This window comes from Convolutriloba macropyga, chromosome 6, assembly GCF_964194025.1.
Source record: "Convolutriloba macropyga chromosome 6, txConMacr16.3, whole genome shotgun sequence".
Classification (NCBI taxonomy): Eukaryota; Metazoa; Xenacoelomorpha; order Acoela; family Convolutidae; genus Convolutriloba; species Convolutriloba macropyga.
In genome coordinates this window covers 7,792,291-7,813,133 of record NC_134473.1, presented here as the reverse complement: position 1 = coordinate 7,813,133, position 20,843 = coordinate 7,792,291, and the positions used below count along the sequence as shown (strand labels likewise).

Here is a 20,843-nt window from a genome sequence, read left to right as displayed (position 1 = left end):
TCCATTAGGAAATAAATTACCGACCAAAAGACCGGTTCCAGGGCAAAAGATGGAAAGACAATATGTCGAAAGCAAAATTTGAGACAATCGAAAATTTTAACCAATCAGAATTGAGTTTTGGAGGGAACAAATTTACAACAATACAATCTTAAATATTACTTCTACAGCCGTTTTCAATTGCGTCTCCATAATTTTTGAAAGACAAATGGTCAACAAGATATGAGTTTCATGACCTAAGACTTTTGAATCAAGATAACAAAAAAAAAATCTTTTTTTATGGTATTTAATCTGGAATGAAGTTCTTGATAATGAACTCGAGGTATGACCTTCCTTCATTTTCGGTTTGTTTTTCCAATTTTCGTTGTTCCAAGACAATTTCCACCTCTCATGGACATTTGTTGGGCGTACATTTTTCGATCTGTCAAAAATGTTTCACATATTATTAGAGTTAGGACCAAAAATCCAATTATGGCAAACAATCAAAAATGTTTTTTGCAAATTTGCAACATAAGTTCAAAAATCCATATAATATGGCGAAAAAATATACAATTTGAAATCACCAATAAGTTGAGTCGGCGGTAAAAAAAAATGTTAAGCAAAACGTCTATTGGCTGATTTTGAAATTTTTATAGTTCGTTATGGAACTAAGTAAGTATATTCAAAACCAAACTCTTAATTTCGATAAACCGATAGATATTATTGAAACCAAAACTCCATGAACTGCAACAACGAAAAAACATTTTTTATGGCTGGTATCACTCAACTTTCATAATTTATTTTTATTCCCTCAAGCATTTATGGACAACCTAACAATTCATTGCATTTTTGATTGCGAAATAGAAAAAAATCAATTGAATAGCTTTGGTTTTTTTCTAGAAAACCCCAGAGAACTTGTATCCTCCATTTTTACAGATTGATTTACAAACCCAAGCTCAGCTATATTTTTTGTTTCACAAATGATTTTGTTCTGATGGTTCCTTTTCAATGTCTCCTGTTGATAAGTTGATTGAAAGAGTGCATTTTCAATTACTTTTCCATCACTTGTGATATTCAATTTAACTGTGGTTTTTATTTTTCATAGAGAAATAATTCTGAACTAGCAATCTTTGACCTCAATATTTAGATTTGATATTTACACCAAGTTCCATAAGGAATCAAACTTTTGAAATTATTAGTTCAGTCAGTGTATTAGAGCAATAAAATTGAGGTGCTAATTAACTGTTTTCTTTTCGACCTATTGGCCGGTCAACCGGGGGCGCGTAAAATGACCTACAGAATACAATACCTACTTTTAGAGCCGTAGGAAACGCATGACTGCAACAATTGCTTAAAATTTTGTTTGAGAGCAATAAACACTAAGTTTGGCTAAGTAAAATAGAGCTCAACTCAGCAACAAGAATGTTTCATCTTGAAGTAGTTTTCTTCAATTTTAGTCATAATAAATGGTCTTTAACTTCTCAATTAAAAGTGTTAACTTTATTAAATACGCTGTTTCAAACACTACCTTTTTAAACTCTGCCAGTCGATTGTGCATAAAGTTTGCATATTTAACACAGAATAAATTTGCATGCTTTTTGTGATCAGTTCTACAGAAATAACAAACAAGTTACAAAATACAAAAATTCCACGATTACTGTTTTACCTCTTGAAAAGCTGATTGTTACAATGTGATTAAGAAACACCTAAAACTATAGAATGAAAAGTGATTTATTTTGTTTATTTACTGCATAAAACTCAGCAAATCTTACTCAGCAAAAATCAACGAGTGACCGAACGAGTTTGGCTGATAAATTAATACTAATTATTATCGTTTGCACACTGACCTCTCGTATAAAATTCACTAACGCTTTAGCTAACATTACTGCATGAGAACTGAACAAAAACTGCGTTGACTTCAGTTTACGTTAAAACATTACCACTAAACTCTATGCGCCATTTTACCCTTGAAATCGCACATGTTCTCCCATGGAGAATAATCAAAAACCCGGTTTGAGAAAACAGAGAAACAGCGGTGCTAGGATAATGAATCGAAAGCAAAAAATTGCGACGGCAGATCGGAAATGAATTTTATTTAGGTTGAATTGGCCTACCAGATTTAAGAACACGCCAGCGCTATTACTTATAAAATGTTCTCCCGTCATAACATATTTGGTTGATAGATTCAGATCAATTCCCTCGTTCCGTTCAGGCATGACCATGACTCGCGTTGTATAACCAAATGCCTTAAATTTGCTTCGAAAAAGTTAGACAATGTCGGCTAAATGAGCGAATCATAATAATGCTGCTCATTTCACAGCTAATCATCTTGTTTTAAAAGTATATATTTTGGCACGTCTGTTTTTTGAAATGACAGCCGCTGACACATGACCGTGGTTCGCGAGGCGTGGCCGGGTTCAATTACTCTCAATTTCATCCAATGAGAATACGAGATTGCTATCCGTTTATATTTTTCGATTTTTGACCTTTCGATCTACTAGCCTGTCGCCATAAATAACAGCAATTAGGAGAAAAAAGCGCTGGAAGCAATATTTATTTGTTGAATCACACCAAGTAGGCAACCATTCTTTGTCCATTCCTGAGCGGGGATTGACACAATTATCAGATTATTAACAATCCAATCAAACTAACACACAAACCATAACTATACTATCACTACGAGCAATTAGTATTATAAAATGTATGTACAAAGCAATGAAAATTAGAAGAATAGGACAAATTTAGAAATACGTCAAATAGATGTCGAATCATTTCTTTAACCCATTAATAATGACAAAGCTAAGCTCTAACAATATTAATCCATTAAGTAATTAACCAATCAATCGATCAACGAGTCACAAAAATCAGAGGATAGATGATATTTTGATTGTGATGTGATAAAGCTCCCTAAGAAAGTTTTCAGCCCGAAACATTGCAATCTGAGTCAATTTTAAACAAAAATTTTTCTGCGGAAATCGGAGGGGAAATAAGGTAAATAAGCGCACAATTGAGAGCCCATGTACTAATATCAAAAAGGATTTCGTACACAAAATCGATCAAGCTTGATCGAAATGGTCTGTTTATGGGTCCTGCTAAAGCAGGCAGTCTCAAATTAATTTTGACTTATTTCTTCAAACCATATAAAACTCCGGAAAACGTCATTTATTTTGTTTTTTGAAAACTTTCTCTGATTATAAATCGTCTCTATCTATTATTTGACTAATGAGTGAGTATTCACACCGTTTAATTTGACACCACTAACTTTTCTACGACATTGAACTTCAAAGAGCTTGATTTATTCAACTCCCTATCCCGACACTGATAGCCTGTAGGCATTTATTTTCTTTTTAAGTGCGCGTAAGATAAAGACAGTTTAGACACGCAAGATCATTCAAAGAAGGCTTCAACTATTTTAACTTCCATGAAGGTGTAAAAAATGAGTAATAACCCAAGAAATACCGCTACAAATACCAGGCCTGTATACCAGCTTAGTGGATGCATATTATTTGCAACCCCCAGACGCACGTCCGATATTTTTACAATGATTTACTAAGTAATGGCATATGCTTTGGCTTTGTAAATGGGCGGGGGGGGGGGCACGTACAGGGTGCGTAACGTACTGGGGGAGAGGGGGGGCATTTTCGGTTGTCAGTGCTGCCAAGAATTTACATTGCTTCACACAATTGTGTACAAAATGATATATTTCACAAATAATCTAATTTAGATCAATTTGATTTCATTAGTTTTAGTTGACCGCTCCATAATTTCATTGGATGTGCTGATAGCGGTCAAAATGTTAATTAGTAATTAGTTTTAATTAACTGTGACAATTAACTGAGTTAATTAGAAAGGAAGTTTATATCCGCTTTAACGACCGTTTTCGTGAGAACATCCACCGCTGAAACCCTAATTTCAGTTTCACCAAATTGCATTGTCAACTGAAGCTCCCGTCGCTTTTTAGTCCCGTCATTCTTACAATACTTGACCAGGTCATTCGGATCTAGTTGCGACAAGTCGATATTTAGAGTTCCACATCGCCGAACACCTTTGTCTGTAATGTACCTACACGAGTCGGAGTCGCTGGCGTAGATGTTCACAACTATTTGTTTTTGACTAGCTTTAGCTGGGGTGTAGCTTCTTGTCACTATTTCGCCCTGAGCGATTGCTTGACCCGATTTGACAAAAGGATCAAAAATGTCTGTCACCCACGCTTGGCCGTCTTTGCCTATTACACGTTTCTTCGGGTCGTGTTTACTGTCTACGAATTTGTTCAACACTCCCACGCCATAAGTGACTTTGGGTCTTCTGATTCTAACAATTGTTGGGTCTAGGCCAAACAGTACTGCACCTTTCAGCACACACAGACTTGTGCCTGCAAATATTATGAACAAATCTGTAGATGAAATTGGAAAAAAATCCGACTTAGATTGCTCAATTCATGGCACACTTGATCATATCGATTTCAATACAGTCAACCATTCAAGACTTTATTCTAGGGTACTTTGTTCACTATTAGAGCTGGAATTTACCCAATGCCAAAATACCGCATTCCATAATACCCAACTTGTTCCCTTTGATCTTTTCGTTCAATTATCCGACTTAAAATTAGCAGTGGGTAATACAATCATGTTTCATCAGTTACATGACAATTTATATGCCCAAAATTTGGCATTGCGTTGTTTATGTCTGAACAGATGGACATTGTACAGAAAATATTGTTCAACATATGAAGCATCTATTTGCTTAACATCCCAAACTCTCTCTTGCAAATGAGAAGTCCTCTGGAGAGAAAAATAAGTTCGCCTTCAAATGAAGCGATTAGATTATGGCACCCTTGAAATTTTAATCAAACAAATTTTGGAGCATCAGACGATCATTATGTAAATTGAGAACAGAAATCATAGCATCTCTTTCCTTTTCCCATCGAGTAGAACGACAAGCCGTAATTCACATTTTTACGCACCTTTATGATGGTAAATGTAAAATGTACTGGATTGTTCCGCGTCTCATTATGATATACAAACATTATCAGTGCAACAGCACATTCGTTTGTTCACACATGCCAATGAATACAAAAATTTACTCATGGAGCGAGGGAGGGGGGGGGGGGGTAGATCTAGAACAGTGGATTATGACTCAACAAGTGTTACCTTGTGGTATGATGAGTTGGATTTTATCCTTGTATGTATCCCTCAAGTGTTTCTGTAGCACAGGGGACTCAGCAAATCCCCCCACTAGAAACATGTAGTCTACACTACTTCCAGAGAGGGCTGGACTCTGCATGATCTCATCCAGCACTTGCACTATACTCTCCAAAGTGGGTTTGAATAGGTTGTACATACCAAGGGGTGTCAGACGCATCATGCCTGTGACCATATTCAACATCATAATCAACACTTTCAACCTTTGGATGCACAACTAATTTTTGTTCCCACTTTAAACAATTTTAGGAGTTGAAATCTTTGCAACAGCTGCACCCGAGCATATGAAAGGCAATCGAAATCGAATAAAAGGAAAAGTGAAACATAACCGACTAACGTCGGGCGAATTGCTCTCAAAAGCCCGGCGAGCGGTTGGCTTCGTACCTCAGGGCACTAAATCTTCATCCCGTTTCTGAAAACGAAAGTCAAATGGGTCAGGGGAAAAATCGGCCAAATGATAAATTGCATAAAAGACAAACAGGGTAATAAATTTGCTACAAATTGCTTTTGAAAGCAATTAACAATGGTTTCCTAAAAAGTGCCTGTTAGATAAGTTATGATAAAAAACATTTCAACTATAACTCATTGATAATGAGGATCAGAGATGACGACATTACGCAAAGATGACATTACGCAAGACATTAATATCAGAACCAATTCATTGTCTCATGAGACTATCCGGTATCTCTGTTTCAAGCCAGAAATAGTTTCACAGGCTCAAAGATCAATACACTTGGAACATACAAATTTTCCAAAAATTTGAAAAGTTTAAATTTTATCCAAAAATTACTAAAACTGGAGTCATAAAAAAATGATCACCATCCCATTAATTCCAGAAACTATGCAGCAGCTTATTATCAAACCTTGGAGGAGGTTCGAGGGTCTCTGTTTTAAAATATTTTTAAAAAAGGCTTAAATTCGTAATATTAAAATCTTGAAGAACATTCCATTACATCACTAAACTATGCAGTAATATATTATCAAACCCTAGAGGAAGTTCGGCGGCACTTGAGGCTAGAAACACTTAAGAAATTAAAAAATTTTGAAAAACTTAAAAAAAATTGCAAGTTTTTTTTTTAAAAATTGCAACAACTTGTGATATTAAAAAGATGACCATTAACCCATGACCAACAAAAATTTTCCAGTAACTTATTATCAAACCCTAACGGAGGTTTTCTGACCTTTGAGGTTCAAAAAAACTGAATAATAAGTATAAATGTCAAAAAATTGGAAAAAAATGGCTAAAAATATCAAAAATATGCTAAAAGTCGAGATGTTAAAATCTTGCAAGACATTCCATTTAATCTAAAAATTATTCAGTAACCTATTTTCAAACCCTAGAGGAGGTTCCTTGGCTCTTGAGGCCGAAAAAATCTAAAACTACAAAAAAATTCAAAAAAACTTGAAAAAAAGCAAGGTTCATCAAAAAATTGCTAAAATTTGTGACATTAACAAGTTCATAAATTATTCCATGGCCATTAAAAATTTGTCAGTAACTTATTATCAACCCCCTTAAGATGTGTTCTGGTCCCTGGGTCTGGAAAGACCTGAATAAGGAAAACAAATGTCAAAAAAATTGAAAAAATTGCACGTTTTGTCAAAAAAATTGCTAAAATTCGTGATGTTAAAAATGCTGAAACCATTCGATTACCACTAGAAACAATGCAGTAACCTAATATCAAACCCTAGAGGAGGTTCTTTGACACCCAGGGCTGATAAAAGTCAAAAAATGTCAAAAATTTTCAAAAAGCTTGAAAAAAATTGCAAAACATACCCGGCAGATTGCCGGAAAATAGCCGCCGTTGATTCCAATAAGCATGATTGGGATTGAACGAATAGAATAAATTGAAAAACATAGCCGGCAGATTGCCGGAATAGCTGCGAAATAGACTTGCGTGCCGTAAAATACAGATGGAAAAAGATACAGAAGTGAGTTGATAATAGTTATCGCCGCCGCCTATAAAACTTACAAAATTATTTCAAAGGAGGTTGTTTTTGGGTGCAAAAAAATTTTCCCTGTCGGGTCTCGAACCGGCGATCTCCGGATTAACAGCCAGTCGCCTTAACCACTCGGCTGTCGGACCATACAATCTGTTTTCTTGCAATCAACTTTGTTTTAGGAACAGATTCTGTTTCTGAATAACCGCAATTTAGGTCACGCAGAAAGCGTGAAATCAAGCGCGAAAAAGCCATTTAAGCAGTGACGAGACATAATGTTCTAGATCAAATGTAAAACGAAAATGAAGCGTCAGACGACGAAACAAAAAAAACCAAGAGCACCGCAATATAGCTACGCTCAGCTTACAGCTTTGCAGCTATAAAAAAAGATTTTTGTACAAAAATAATTTTTAAGTCTGATTTATTTTGATGGCATTTCGTAGTTGAACATACTTCTGTTTCTTAGAGAGAGGCTACAGAGGCTACTATCAATACCAATAAGCATTAGAGATGGTAACTAAGACTTATAGGAACGACGTTCAAATAGCGGGCATCTAAAATTGGGCTTTATGGGTTTATCCCGTTTCTATTTCTGACTTCAATTTTTTATACCGACTCTGTTCATGTTGAATTGCTTTGCTTAGCAACTGATGTTCAAATTCACTTTTAGCAGAATGAGAGAAGAGAGAAACTAGCCTAGAGAAGTCAAAAATATTTCACGCAAAATGTCGAAAAAGCGGCAAAATGGTAAAGCGAAAAAAAGTTTGACGAAGTAAAAAAAATACGAGCGCAATAATAGCCGGCTGAGAAGATGAGGGCGGCTATTAAAAAAGTATAAATTTGCGTTTTTACTAAGTGGTTGATCGTCAGTAGCTAGCCACGGGGTGGGGGGGCTCACCGGGGGCAGATTGGGGTGGGGGCAACGGGCAACACTGTGGTGGGGGGGGGGGGCAACAGCGCGGTGGGGGTGGGGCAATAGGGGGGGGGGGTCAACAGTGGGGGTGTCTTCAACCTCTAAGAACCGCCCTTCACACCATAAGTATAAGTCTCCAAAACAGTTTCATCTGAAACAGAGCTGAAAGGCTCTAAGAGCTCTTAATGCCCGCTGGGCGCTACCTGTTTATCCCGTTTTTGAGGACGAAAAGTCAAAAGCGTCAGACGAAAAATCGGTCAAGCGAAAAATCGCATAAAAAAGACCGACAGGACTTCGTTTGAGAGCAATTAATTAGGTTTTAAAAGGTGAAAAACATAGCTGGCAGATTGCCAGAAAATAGCCGCAATAGATTCGTAGATCGGCAGTCTAAAAAAAAACAGTATAAAAGACAGACCAAAAAAATTTGTCTTTTCATTGAAGGCTGATCTGGTATATTTTGATTAAAAATCTGTATAAGTTATTGCTGCCTCTATTAGCTGATCTCAAATAACCTTCATTTAGAGTGACACACACCCATTTGACCTTATCTCTTTGAATTAAAGTAAATAAAAGTCAATTTCAAAGTGAGGAAGTCATTTTTGAGAGTGAGGTAAGTCAAGTGTGACCAAAAATTCAATCACGCGAATGAACAAAAAAACTCGCTCCACTAAGAGCGAAAAATGACCTCACGCATGCAATTCAGTTGAAATTGCATGAACGAATGAACAAAAAGTGGCTGTGACGTCATATGGTCGTAACAAAAATCATGACGACGAAATAAAAAACATAGCAGGACAAGTCCTGACGTACAATTCAAAGAATTTTCATTGACTAAACAGAAAACTAGACCTAGAACGGACTATGAATGGATTGGAAAAACCATTTAGAAAAAAATCCGATCCAAAAAATCGAAAAAAAACAGTAAAAATCAAAGTGAAATTGCCGCATGTGAACAAAAAACCACTACCGATAAAGCGAATTTTTGTTCAAACACCGTAGTCTCACTCTACTTTAAAATTAGAGCGAAAAAATTTCAGTGACCAAAATCACTACTCCAATTTGACTTCAAAAATCATGAAAATGTGTGAACAGATCTTAAAAAAAAAGACAGCGCCCCAATACAATTCAAATTCTTTGAATTGTAAAAAAAAACCAAGAGAAGGCCAATAATAGCCCCCGCTATCGCTGTGCGGCTATTAAAAAATCGCGACGCCACTAATTGTAGCGTATTTCACGCTAAACATAAATAGCAAGTATTGCATAGCTAGTAAAAAGGAACAAGCAAGCCTCCACAGCCGCTACTGTTGACTCTGTTCTTCAATTCTGTTTTCAAATTCGACTTCAAATGTGAAACCTGGTTAGAAATCTAAAAAAAACCTTAGACACCAAAGGCACATTAAACCATTCAAGATAATAATAGTGTCAATGCCACACAATCTAGTCTCACAAAAATGAGTACTGGACTGTATCAGAGCAACCTCACGTGTACGAAATTATATTTAACATTTTGACTGACCTTCTGAGCTCCAGCGTACATTTTTGTCGTCGTATCTGCGAATAGCACTCTCTACAGTCTGATTTTTGTTCTTTCTGTAATAGTCGAAGAAGGAGAAAGGCAGAGAGACATTGAGTGCGTTGTCCTTGAAGGGAGTCGCACTTCTCTTCCTGCTCTCAAATGCCAACATTAGATCCACCCAACCAGCAGGCCGCTTCGTCTAAACACAATTAACATAGCTATAGCTGTCAGATTGTCCGAATAGTTGCACTAGCTTTTGTAGACAGGTATTCTCAAAATACCAATGCAAAAAATTGTAAAACTAAGAAAAAACAAACTGATGTCTCAGCTTGAGACTTAAGTCTTTGTTTTAGAAGCTGTCCTCAAATAACATTCAATTAGATTGAAACATTCTCTTTTGATCTCAACTCCTCAAATTGAAGTAATCAAAGTGAGTGAGGTAAGCCAAGTCTGACCAATAAAACATTCACGCGCATGAACACGAATCTCGCTCCAATAAGGGTTAAAAAGACTTCAAAACAAATCAGTCGAAAAATTGCCAAGAACGAAAGAACAAAGGCTGATTTGAAGTGAGAGAGGAAATAAATGTGCATAGATCTTTAGAAAACGACAACCCCTCCCCCCCCCCCCACCACCACCACCACCACCACCACCACCACCACCACCACCACCACCACCAATACAATTGAAATTCTGTGAAAAAATGAACGTACGCAAGATAAAACACAGTTTCGGTTCCGTTTCATTCATATTACGGTTCCATACGAAGCATACACCAATTTTGCAGAAAACTAATCAAGTAAACGGACAATAAATAAACATAAGCGACTAACGTCGGAAGAATTGCTCTCGAACGACTAGTGGGAGTGTCAAAGTCAAGGAAACCGACAGCTATCCACCCACTCAAGCAACGTCAAACGCCAATAAGACATCAAGAAGAACAACTTTTACGAGCAAACAAAACTTACAAATAATTAATAAAACCAAACATTGTCAAAGCCATAAAAACCATTATCAGCGCACATAAGGATTTCAGTAACTACAATCGTAATTATGCCCCATGAGAACACATACATTACTTTTAAATAGCGTTCTCGCAAAAAGAATGAAAAAATTGAAAAAATAACCCGAGTGAATTGATCTAAAACGAGTGGCGCGCAGCTGGCTTCGTCAGTAGCTAGCTGCACGGCTTAGGGAGGCTAGCTTTAGATTAATTGATGGGGGTTGAGCATGAGGGAGGAGGAGAATGGGATGTATTGAGGGCACATGGGGGCGAGTGTTTGAGTTTATGGGCGGAATGAGGCGCAGAGGGGTAGGTGGAGTGGGGGGAAGTAGTGAGGGACTTAAGGGGGGCTCACACTCTAAGAACGACCCTTCATATCATGAATTTATGCCTCTTTAACTTCTTCGGTGAATCGCATACTTAGAGGCTACAGAGCAATACGGCTGTATGAACTTAATGCACTCCCGGCTTTACTTGTTTATCCCCTTTTTGAGGACAAAAAGTCAAAAAAGTCAGACGAAAAATCGATCACACGAAAAAGCGCATAAAAATACCACTGCAGTAATAAATCGCTACAAACTTTGTTTGAGAGCAATTAAACAAGTCACAAAGGCGCGCATGAAACAATCTTAAAACCGAACATTAGAACATTAGTTAAAACACTTAGCTCCCCACACTTTGAAAGCAGTTTAAAAAATTCTACACCCTAAAACCCCTTTTTTCCGCTACTTCTATTACAGTTATGACCAAAATCACGACTTCAATTTGACTTCTCATTGCCAACAAAAGTTCAAAAACGTGTGAACAAACCTATAAAAAAGAGCGCCGTAAGACAATAAAAAAAGATACCCGGCAGATTGCCGGAAAATAGCCGCCGTTGATTCCAATAAGCATGATTGGGATTGAAAGAATAGACGATATTGAAAAAAAAAAGATTTTTGTACAAAAACATTTCTTAAGTCCGATTTATTTTGATGGCATTTCGTAGTTGAACATACTTCTGTCTCTCAGTGAAAGGCTACAGGGTCTAGTATCAATACCAATAAGCACTATAGATAGTAACTAAAACTTATGAGAACAAAGTTCAAGTACCGGGCATCTAAAAATGGGCTTTATGGCTTTATCCCGTTTCTATTTCTGACTTCAATTTTTTATACTGACTCTGTTCATTTTGAATTGCTTTGCTGAGCAACTGATGTTCAAATTCACTTTAAGCAGAATGAGAGAAGAGAGAAACTAGCCTAGAGAAGTCAAAAAATTTCACGCAAAATGTCGAAAAAGCGGCAAAATGGTAAAGCGAAAAAAAGTTCGACGAAGTAAAAAAAAATAGGAGCGCTATAATAGCCGGCTGAGAAGATGAGGGCGGCTATTAATCAGAGAGAAGGCCAATAATGGCTCACTAATGTCGCACGCACTGCTCTCAACCAAGTAGCCTTGATCTAGCTCATTACATAGCTAACTCAAGCTTAGTTAGTCATAGGTCAAGTGAGGGGCAGAGAAGGTAACGCCTGAAACCTTACAAAACTCTTTTGAAGCCATGAATGCCCCCGCATCAGTTCCGGCGAACCATACACAGCGATTACTCAGGCTCAACGCGAACAGCAAAGCAATTTATTCGACGAATTGCCAATAAAATGACTTAAGTTTCCTCACAAAACCGCTAAAACTTGAAATTATCGAATTCTAGAGTCTTTTGAAAACTTTTCATAACACCAAAAATTAAACCATTCGCAATATCCATTCTATGTATCAAAGACACGTTTTATCATAGTGAGAAGCGCGCCAAGTCGTATCTGAAGCCAAAAATCAAAGAAGTGCTCCCGAGTCACAACTTCAAGGGCTCCGATTTGCAACACAAGAATCTTGCAACACAAGAAAACATCTACATAAATTGAAGACCTAAAACAGGAATTCAGCTATGCAAATTTTGAAAACAGCTTTCAAGAACAATCCACCATCACTGGTATATGTTATCTACCTTGTATTGCGTGATGAAATCAGCCCCGAATATTGTGTCCAGCAGTTTCTCAAACTGAAGGTCGACTGATACACTCCCGTATGGACCCCCAGAAGCCTTGTAAATCTCCTGCAGACATCCCTTCTCACTGTCCATTGCATGTACTGTTATGTCCACTGTACCTCCTCCACAGTCAACGACCATGTACTTCGTACCTGTCCAGAAAGAAGAAATGGTTTGTACTTGAATGATTTCAAATAACACAAAAGTAGATACTTTTATAGGCATGTAGTATAAAAATAAAATTTAAGAAAAAAATAATAGCAGGACAAGTCCTGTCACAATTCAAAGCGCAATCGAGAAAGCGAATTTCTGTTCAAACACCGTTTTGTTCTCAGTCTACTTGAAAATTAGAGCGAAAAAAAATCACGTCGCAAAACCCCTCGCTTCTTTGCTCCACTTCTTGTTTCGACCTGACCAAAATCATCACTTCAATTTGACTTCAAAAATCATGAAAATGTGTGAACAGATCTTATAAACATTACCGACTAACGTCGGGCAGATAGCTTTCAAACGACCGGCGAGCGATAGGATTTGTCATTAGCTAGCTACGGTTAAGTGAGCCTAGCTTTAGCTTAAGGGAAAGGGCGTGAGGAGAGCGCAGCGAAGGGCGGAAGTGGGATGGGGGTGGGGCTATTGGGGTCAATCTCTAAGAATCGCCCTTCACACAAAGAGTATACGTCTCCAAAATAGTTCCTGTGAATCGCATACTTGGAGAATAGTGAGCTGAAAGGCTCTAAAAAAACTTAATGTTCTCTGGCCGCTCTCTGTTTTGTCCCTTTTTTGAGGACAAAAAGTCAAATTGGTAAGAAGAAAAATCGATCAAGTGAAAAATCGCCGAAAAAGGACAACAGGACTAATATAATTGCTACAAACTTTGTTTGAGAGCAATCAAAAACAACCGAAAGAATTCCCCGAAAGAACTGGCTTTTCATAACTCTAATATCTCCTTGCAGAACGAATCAATGCAGAGAAAACAATCTTAAGTCAAACAACAGCAGAAATTTTTGCTATAACAAATTAAGATAAATTTGGTAATATCAATTTATTTTTCCAAAAACTACAATTACACATACAAACAAAAAAGCATTGTTTCATTCAATGAAAAGTAGTAATGTAACCGCAAAATATCAACTTTGTAGCTTTGTAGCTACAACTTTGTAGCAAAAGAAACCTGTAATTTTTGTAGTAAGCAGAGCCTATAGGCATGAGGCTTAAAATGGTTAACCAATAAATTCAATAAAACGATACAGTGGTCCAAAAACCGCAAAAAAAATACTATTATAACAGACTAACGTCCAGCGAATTGTTCTCAAACGACTGGCGAGCAGTTGGGTTTCTCAGTAGCTAGCCACAGTTTAGTGAGGCTAGCTTTAGCTTGAGTCGACTCTGCATCTTTTAGTTTTCTAGCCTTTTTAGTAAATAAATCAAATAACTGATATTTTAAAAAACTGCAATATTGCAAAATTATAAAAAATCTTCCAGAAGTCGCAGTAGAAATGTTCAAAACTATTTTTTCTCAGGATTAAAGTCAAGTAACTCAACTGCTTGACTTGAAAAGCTTCGTTGGCCAGTAATGATCGTAGGACAAAAATATTCAAAAATTTTGAAAATCGCAAATTTTACCAAAATCTTGCTGAAATTCAATATATTAAAATCTTCAAAACGATTTCATTGTCTCAAGAGACAATCCAGTATCCCTATTTCAAGCTTTAAATAGTTTCACTGGCTCATAAAGATCCATAAACTAGGAACATAATAATTTTCCGCCAATTAAACAAAAATTATATTGATAATCATTCTATATCATTCATAATATTGATAATCATTCCATTAACTCTAGAAACTATGCGACAGCCTATCATCAAAGCTTGGAGGAGAACTAGAACCCTGGTGCCGGAAAAATGATAAAAAAAATTCAAAAAGATTCAAAAAATTTGAAAAAATTGCAAATTTTTTAAAATTGTTGATATTAAAATCAATTACATTCAATTACATCTAGAAGCAATGCAGTAATAATCCAGCAATCGAGGAGGTTCGCTGAATTGCTAAAATTCGTTTTGTTAAAATGTTGAAAAACCTTCTATTACCGCTAGAACTACGCAGTAACCTATTATCAAACCCTACAGCAGGTTCGTTGGCCCTTGAGGTTGGAGAAACCTAAAAACTCACAAAAATTTCAAAAAATTAAAAAAAAGTTTTGTTCAAAATTTTGCCAAAATTTGTAATAATAAAATGATGAAAACCCTTGCATGGCCAACAAACATTTTTAAAACCCTATTATCAAACGCTATAGGAGACTTCCTGGCTCCTGGGTCTCGGAAAACTTAGATAATGACAATAAATTTTATAAATTTGAAAAAAAAATTGCAAGTTTCATAAAAAAATTGCAAAAGTTCGTGATGTTAAAACGCTGAATACCAATCTACAACCATTAGAAGCAATGCAGTAACCTATTATCAAAACCTGGTGGAGGTTCGTTGGCCCTTGAGGTTGGAGAAACCTAAAAACTGACAAAAAATTTCAAAAAAAAATTGAAAAAAATTGTAAGTTTTATCAAAATTTTGCAAAATTTGTAATAATAAAATGATGAAAACCATTCCATGGCCATTAAAAATTTTTAAAACGCTATTATCAAACGCTATAGGAGACTTCCTGGCTCTCGGAGAAATTAGATAATGACCATAAATTTTATAAATTTGAAAAAAAAATAATAAGTTTCATCAAAAAATTGCCGAAGTTCGTGATGTTAAAACGCTGAATACCATTCTTTAACCTTTAAAAGCAATGCAGTAACCTATTAATAAACCCTACAGGAGGTGCGCTGGATCTTGAGACCGGAAAAACCTAAAAAAGACATGAAAAATCAAAAAACATGAGAAAATGCAAGTTTTATCAAAAAAAAAATTGCTTAAATTTGCCATGTAAAAGCTTTCAATTTATTAAAAAATGAAAGCTATTACATGGCAAATAAAAATGTTTCAGTAACTTATTATCAAACCCTTAAGGAAGTTTTCTGCCCCTTGCGTCCGGAAAGACGTGAATAATGAAAAATGAATGAAAAAAATTGAAATTTGCACGTTTTGTCAAATGCTAAAATTCGTGATGTTAAAATTGTTGAAACAAATGCACTACCATAAGAAACTATGTAGTAACCTACTATAAAACCCAAGAGGACGTTCCTTGACACCCAGCGATCGGTTGTTCGTCAGTAGCCACCGGGGGGGGGTTCACTGGGGCTGAAGGGGAGGGAGGGGGGTTGGGAAAATGTGGGGTGGGGGGGGGGGGCAACAGCGCCGGTGGGGGGGGGGGGGGCAATAGTGGGGGGAGGGGGGTCAACAGTGGGGGTGGGGTGTCTTCAACCTCTAAGCACCGCCCTTCACACCATAAATATAAGACTCCAAAACAGTTTGAGCTGAAAGGCTCTATGAGCACTTAATGCCCGCTGGGCGCTACCTGTTTATCCCGTTTTTGAGGACGAAAAGTCAAAAACGTCAGACGAAAAATCGGTCAAGCGAAAAATTGCATTAAAAAAAGACCGACAGGACTAATATAATTGCTACAAACTTCGTTTTGAGAGCAATTAAAAAAGGAGCAAAAATGGTTTACGTTTGTCTTCAATAACCTGTTAGACAAAACAAAAAACCTAAAATAAAAAAAACAGCTTCAAAAAGAATCACGTGAGCTGAAAAATTCACTCGCTGAGCGAAAATTTTCTCACTGAAATTTCATGCTCTTTCAAAAGAGGGCATGAATAAAATAACCAGTCTTTTCTCCTCTCTTCGAATTTGATCACTGAAATATTTTTCTGAAACTTTATTCACTTCCTGAGCTTCCGCTTTCTTTGCTCGCTCACTTATTAAAAAACAGAAGACCACAACGCCTCTTCGAGTCGTAAAAAGACAATACACTTCCTTGAATTGTAAGAACTCTCTGAATAACAGTGAAAGCTGAACTTTTAAAATCAACCAGAGTAATTTTTCTTAATTTACACATGGTATCTAAAAGCTGTCACGAATTACTACCAAAATTAAGCTCGGAGGTAAACATCTGAACAAAACGAAACTTCTAAAAAAGTTAGTGATGTAAAAGTACACGCACCAAAATCTGTTACCACAGCATACAGTAAAACACCAGATGTCAGAAAACATCTTTCAGCAGTTCTAATGGCTGAAAACGGTAGAACTACAAATGAAGGCAAGATTTTAAAATATTTTGAAAAAAGGTATTTCACTCGGTGAAAACGTTAGCTAGAACCTGACGAAAACAAATCGACCAAAATTACGCCACTCTAGAAGGCCAAAAAACAAATCTTTTGAGACTACGCGATAAGACCACAAGAAAAGGAACAAAAACTTGCAACGTATAGTAACAAACTATTTTAAAACTGTCAAAATACTTAAAACTACTGCTATGAACTCAAGCAACTAATTACATTCACTAAGTATCATTGCCCAGCAACAATACCAGTAATTATTCAGATTAAGTGATAAGACAGCAATAAGTAAAACAAAAACTATTAAAACAAAAATTGGGTAATGTTTTTTTTTAAAATCAACAGCCTAAGAGTCAGCTAAAGCATTAGCTATGAACTGAAACGAATAATTCAATTAAATTCTTAACACACAATGAGACGCTTCATTAATGATCATTGAAGCTAAGAAAAAGCGGACAACAAGAAATTGCGAAACCCAAAAAATAAAGATAATTTCTTGGAAACAATTAGTGTGAAAAAGCCAAGAAAGCATTAGCTTTGAGCTGAAGCATTTAAATCAAATAACTTAATTTCCATCAGCCACTTGTGAGACCTGTACTTGATAAGACTAACACCGGATGACATGCTTTCGAACAAAGGCTGGAGTTTATTTAACTTAGAGGGGGCGTAGATTAGAAAAGTTTATTGAATGCAAAAAAAAAACTAAAATTGGACACGGACCGGACCTCCAGGTCGACAGCCTAACATCATAACCAACCATCTGCAAAGGCTTTTCTTTTCATTCGCCCACATTCCCTTTAAGCGACGAGCTTTAATTCAGAAGGAGAGCAACTTCGGTCACTTAAAAACGAAGAACTAAAGTGTGAAAAAGTCCCACAAGAAGTCAAAGAATATTCTAGAACAAAAGCGCGAACGAGTCAAGCAAAAATTTGGCTAAAAGACACACACATTTACAATAATTACTTCAAATCTCGTAGTAACCACTAAAACAGCAAAAAGCACAACAAACAATTGCAAACTAAAAAAAATCACCTCGAACCATTAGTAACCACAAAAAGTTGTCAGTAATACAAACTGATAACGCAACAGAAATAACAAAAAATACAGGCAAAAATCAAATATTAACGATTATTTTATAAAAAAAAGTCAAGGTCATAGAAAGCATTATCTGCCCGCAGAGGAATTCAAGCAACTATAAATAGTCACAATTAAAGCATAAATAGCATAATATGAATAGCACTCAGAAAAATCCTGAAAAACAGAAGTCAAATTGACGCACTTTGAAAAAAAATCACGCTTCAAACCTACTCGCTGTTTCGCTCCATTTACTATTACAGCGTTAGTATAACTACCACTATAATTTGACGTCTCATTGCCGTGAAAAAGCCAAAAGAAGTGTCAACAGATCTTAAATAAAGACAGCGCACCAATACAACTGACATCTCTCAGATTGTGATAAAACTTCTTGCACTCAGTTGCTTGATCTTCACACGCGCCGTTAAGTTCCGCTGCTGCTAAAAGTTTGGCATCAGAAAGCATGAGATTTCCCGAAGTCAAAGTGGCACTGAAAAAATGGTGAAAAAGCAGACGCTGCCAAGATAATTACAAAAGAGCTTCACTCGAGATGCATAAAGTTTACTCTGTTTTCCAGTATTAATGGCCATGTTTATTCGCTCTTTGGATTCAAATTCTTGCCTTAAGGCAACATTGACAAATGTCGTTACGCAAAATCTTACTCCCTACGTTATTTACAGTTTCACGCATGACTATAGGCACGATCAGGAGCAACATGCATGATCAGAAAAAAATTATAATTAAGTTAGCGAGATTTAAAGTCGATCACGGCAAAAGATATTTAAAATTTAAATTGCTTAAAAAAAAGCTTTAGCAAATTAACTCTTGCATGAAACTAAAAACTATCGCTGCATAGTTTCACTCAATAATAACCACACAGCAAGACAATGAAAAAATTAACAATTTTTGTTTGCTATAATTATTTTCAACAGCTGTTGGGACGTAATTAACAACTTCATTTAAAGTGTTCGTGTTGACATAAGAGAGCATAACTGTAGACACACTACTGCTTGCCTGGAAAGTATCATGTTTCATTGGATTAGATAAATATCGTCAATTTAGCCTCTAATTTGTGGAAAAACTTAATCTGAAAAACATTTAGCAGTTTACTCTAACGAACTTTGATATCTTAATGCAGTAAAACTTTATACATTAAATCTAGTACCGGGCGTTACTGGTTTATCCCGTTTCTTTTGATTTCAATTTTTGACCATGAACAAAGTCGCGTAAAACTGCTGAATGAACTCTGAAGTTGAAATCTGAATGAACTTTCGTTGAAATAGTGAGTGAATTAGTTCAAAAATCAAGCGTCAAACTCGTGACCTGTAAAACGAAGAACGTGAATTTAAACGCTCAGAAAAAAATACAAATCTAAAAACAATTTAAAAATATTCAATTTTCAAAAGACTAGTATTGTAAAAATCATCGTCAATAACAAAACTTTTATATCTATTGACACTTCGTGTTCATTGAATGCGTACACAATACAACAACCTTGCCGAAATCAATGAAAGACAAAAACAAAATTAGTGGCCGCTAAGTAACGAACACATTTTTATTTTAAAAATAATCATTAACCACAGCATACAATTTTAGTTGAAAAGTATCTTTTTTTAATTCCCATAGGAGACAGAAAGAAAAAGAGATCCGAAAAGATAAGGACCAACAACAAGATTCAAAAACTGACAAAAACAATTGGAATCTAAGTCATCAAAAAATATAATTCAAATCAAGCCAACAAATGGAACAAAAAATGCGCCCCACTGAAGACCAATAAGAATTGTTATTATTGATACTAACCAAATTAAATATAATAAAACCGACAGAAATAAAAAAAACACCATTTTTTTTCTAGAAACGTGTCAAAGTGTTGAAAATAACTGTTATGAATTCCAGGAATCGGTCAAGCAAAAATTTGCATAAAAAAGACCACAGAACTGATATAATTGCTAAACTTCGCTCGAGAGCAATTAAAATAATTTTAATTGGAGTCAAGAGAATAAATAGTGAAACCAGAAGCCAAATTGACGCATGTGAAAAAAATTACTCTCAAAAACCGAAGATTTCAAACAGCAATTTCTCACTCCACTTCCAAGGTAGTTTGAAAATAATCACGCGGCAACAAACCCAACAGCTATTTCTTTCCTTTTACTACTTCAGCGTGGCCAAAATGACCACTCTAAATTGACTTCTCATTGATATTAAAAAGTCAAAAAAATTGTAAGAGATGTTAAACATTGTCGCAAGACTGTTTACCAACAAAAATATTTTTATACCATAAAAAAGCTGTTATAAATTGGAAACTGAAAACACTTTGAGCGATAGACTTTTAAATTTCCCTTGCATGTTCCATGGTGCTCAATAAATATCCTCTCCAGATATCATTCACTGAAGGAATTTATTATTATTATCTGTTCTAATCATTTCCATTAATCTGTACCTGACAAAATGCAACATTAAAAGGACTTAACCAACAGAACTCGGGGCTTAACCAGAAAAACAAAAAATTTAACATCCAAATATTGTATCACCCAATCAAGGAAGGTGTGAAATAACTCCTCCTACGTACCATCATGCAACTCAGTTGCGGGCTTGAGTCGTTCTGGGATCTCGGCCAGGTCTTCTGGGAAAATAACTGAGAGTAACTTTGTCTTTGGAGTCTCTTCTGTTAGTTCGATCTTCCTCAACCTCCTACAGTGGATAGAGGCAGCCTCAGGCTCCAGAGCAATCAACAGTTGGTCTGCATTTGCAGATGAGGCAAGACCAGCCTACAACACAACGCGCATACCTTCAATTATAGTTTACGCGATTCGGATGAAGTCGCTGAGAACTTCTGGCGTTTATCGAGAACCACGAAGCAGTTCGAATTGTTAGGCCTGTATTTCAAAGTGACTTTTACAAAGTGACATAGTTTTGGTTAAAACTGGCAACTTTCAAAAATTCCGAAAGTACGTGGACCTCTGGCTATGTATAAAGACATTTCTGGCAG

The 20,843-nt window shown here is 36.2% G+C and overlaps 1 protein-coding gene across 1 annotated transcript; it reads right to left on the bottom strand.

Moving 5' to 3' along the window:
• Positions 1–3,568: 3,568 nt before the first annotated feature.
• LOC142340731 (heat shock 70 kDa protein 12A-like) lies at positions 3,569–20,626 on the bottom strand. Its single transcript, XM_075391430.1, has 5 exons — positions 20,424–20,626; positions 12,526–12,719; positions 9,545–9,743; positions 5,127–5,342; positions 3,569–4,348 (listed from the first exon to the last, which is right to left on the bottom strand). Exons 2-5 carry the CDS (start codon positions 12,706–12,708, stop codon positions 3,816–3,818), a joined length of 1,131 nt encoding a protein of 376 aa, XP_075247545.1. The 5' UTR covers positions 12,709–12,719; positions 20,424–20,626; the 3' UTR covers positions 3,569–3,815.
• Between the last annotated feature and the right edge of the window lie 217 nt (positions 20,627–20,843).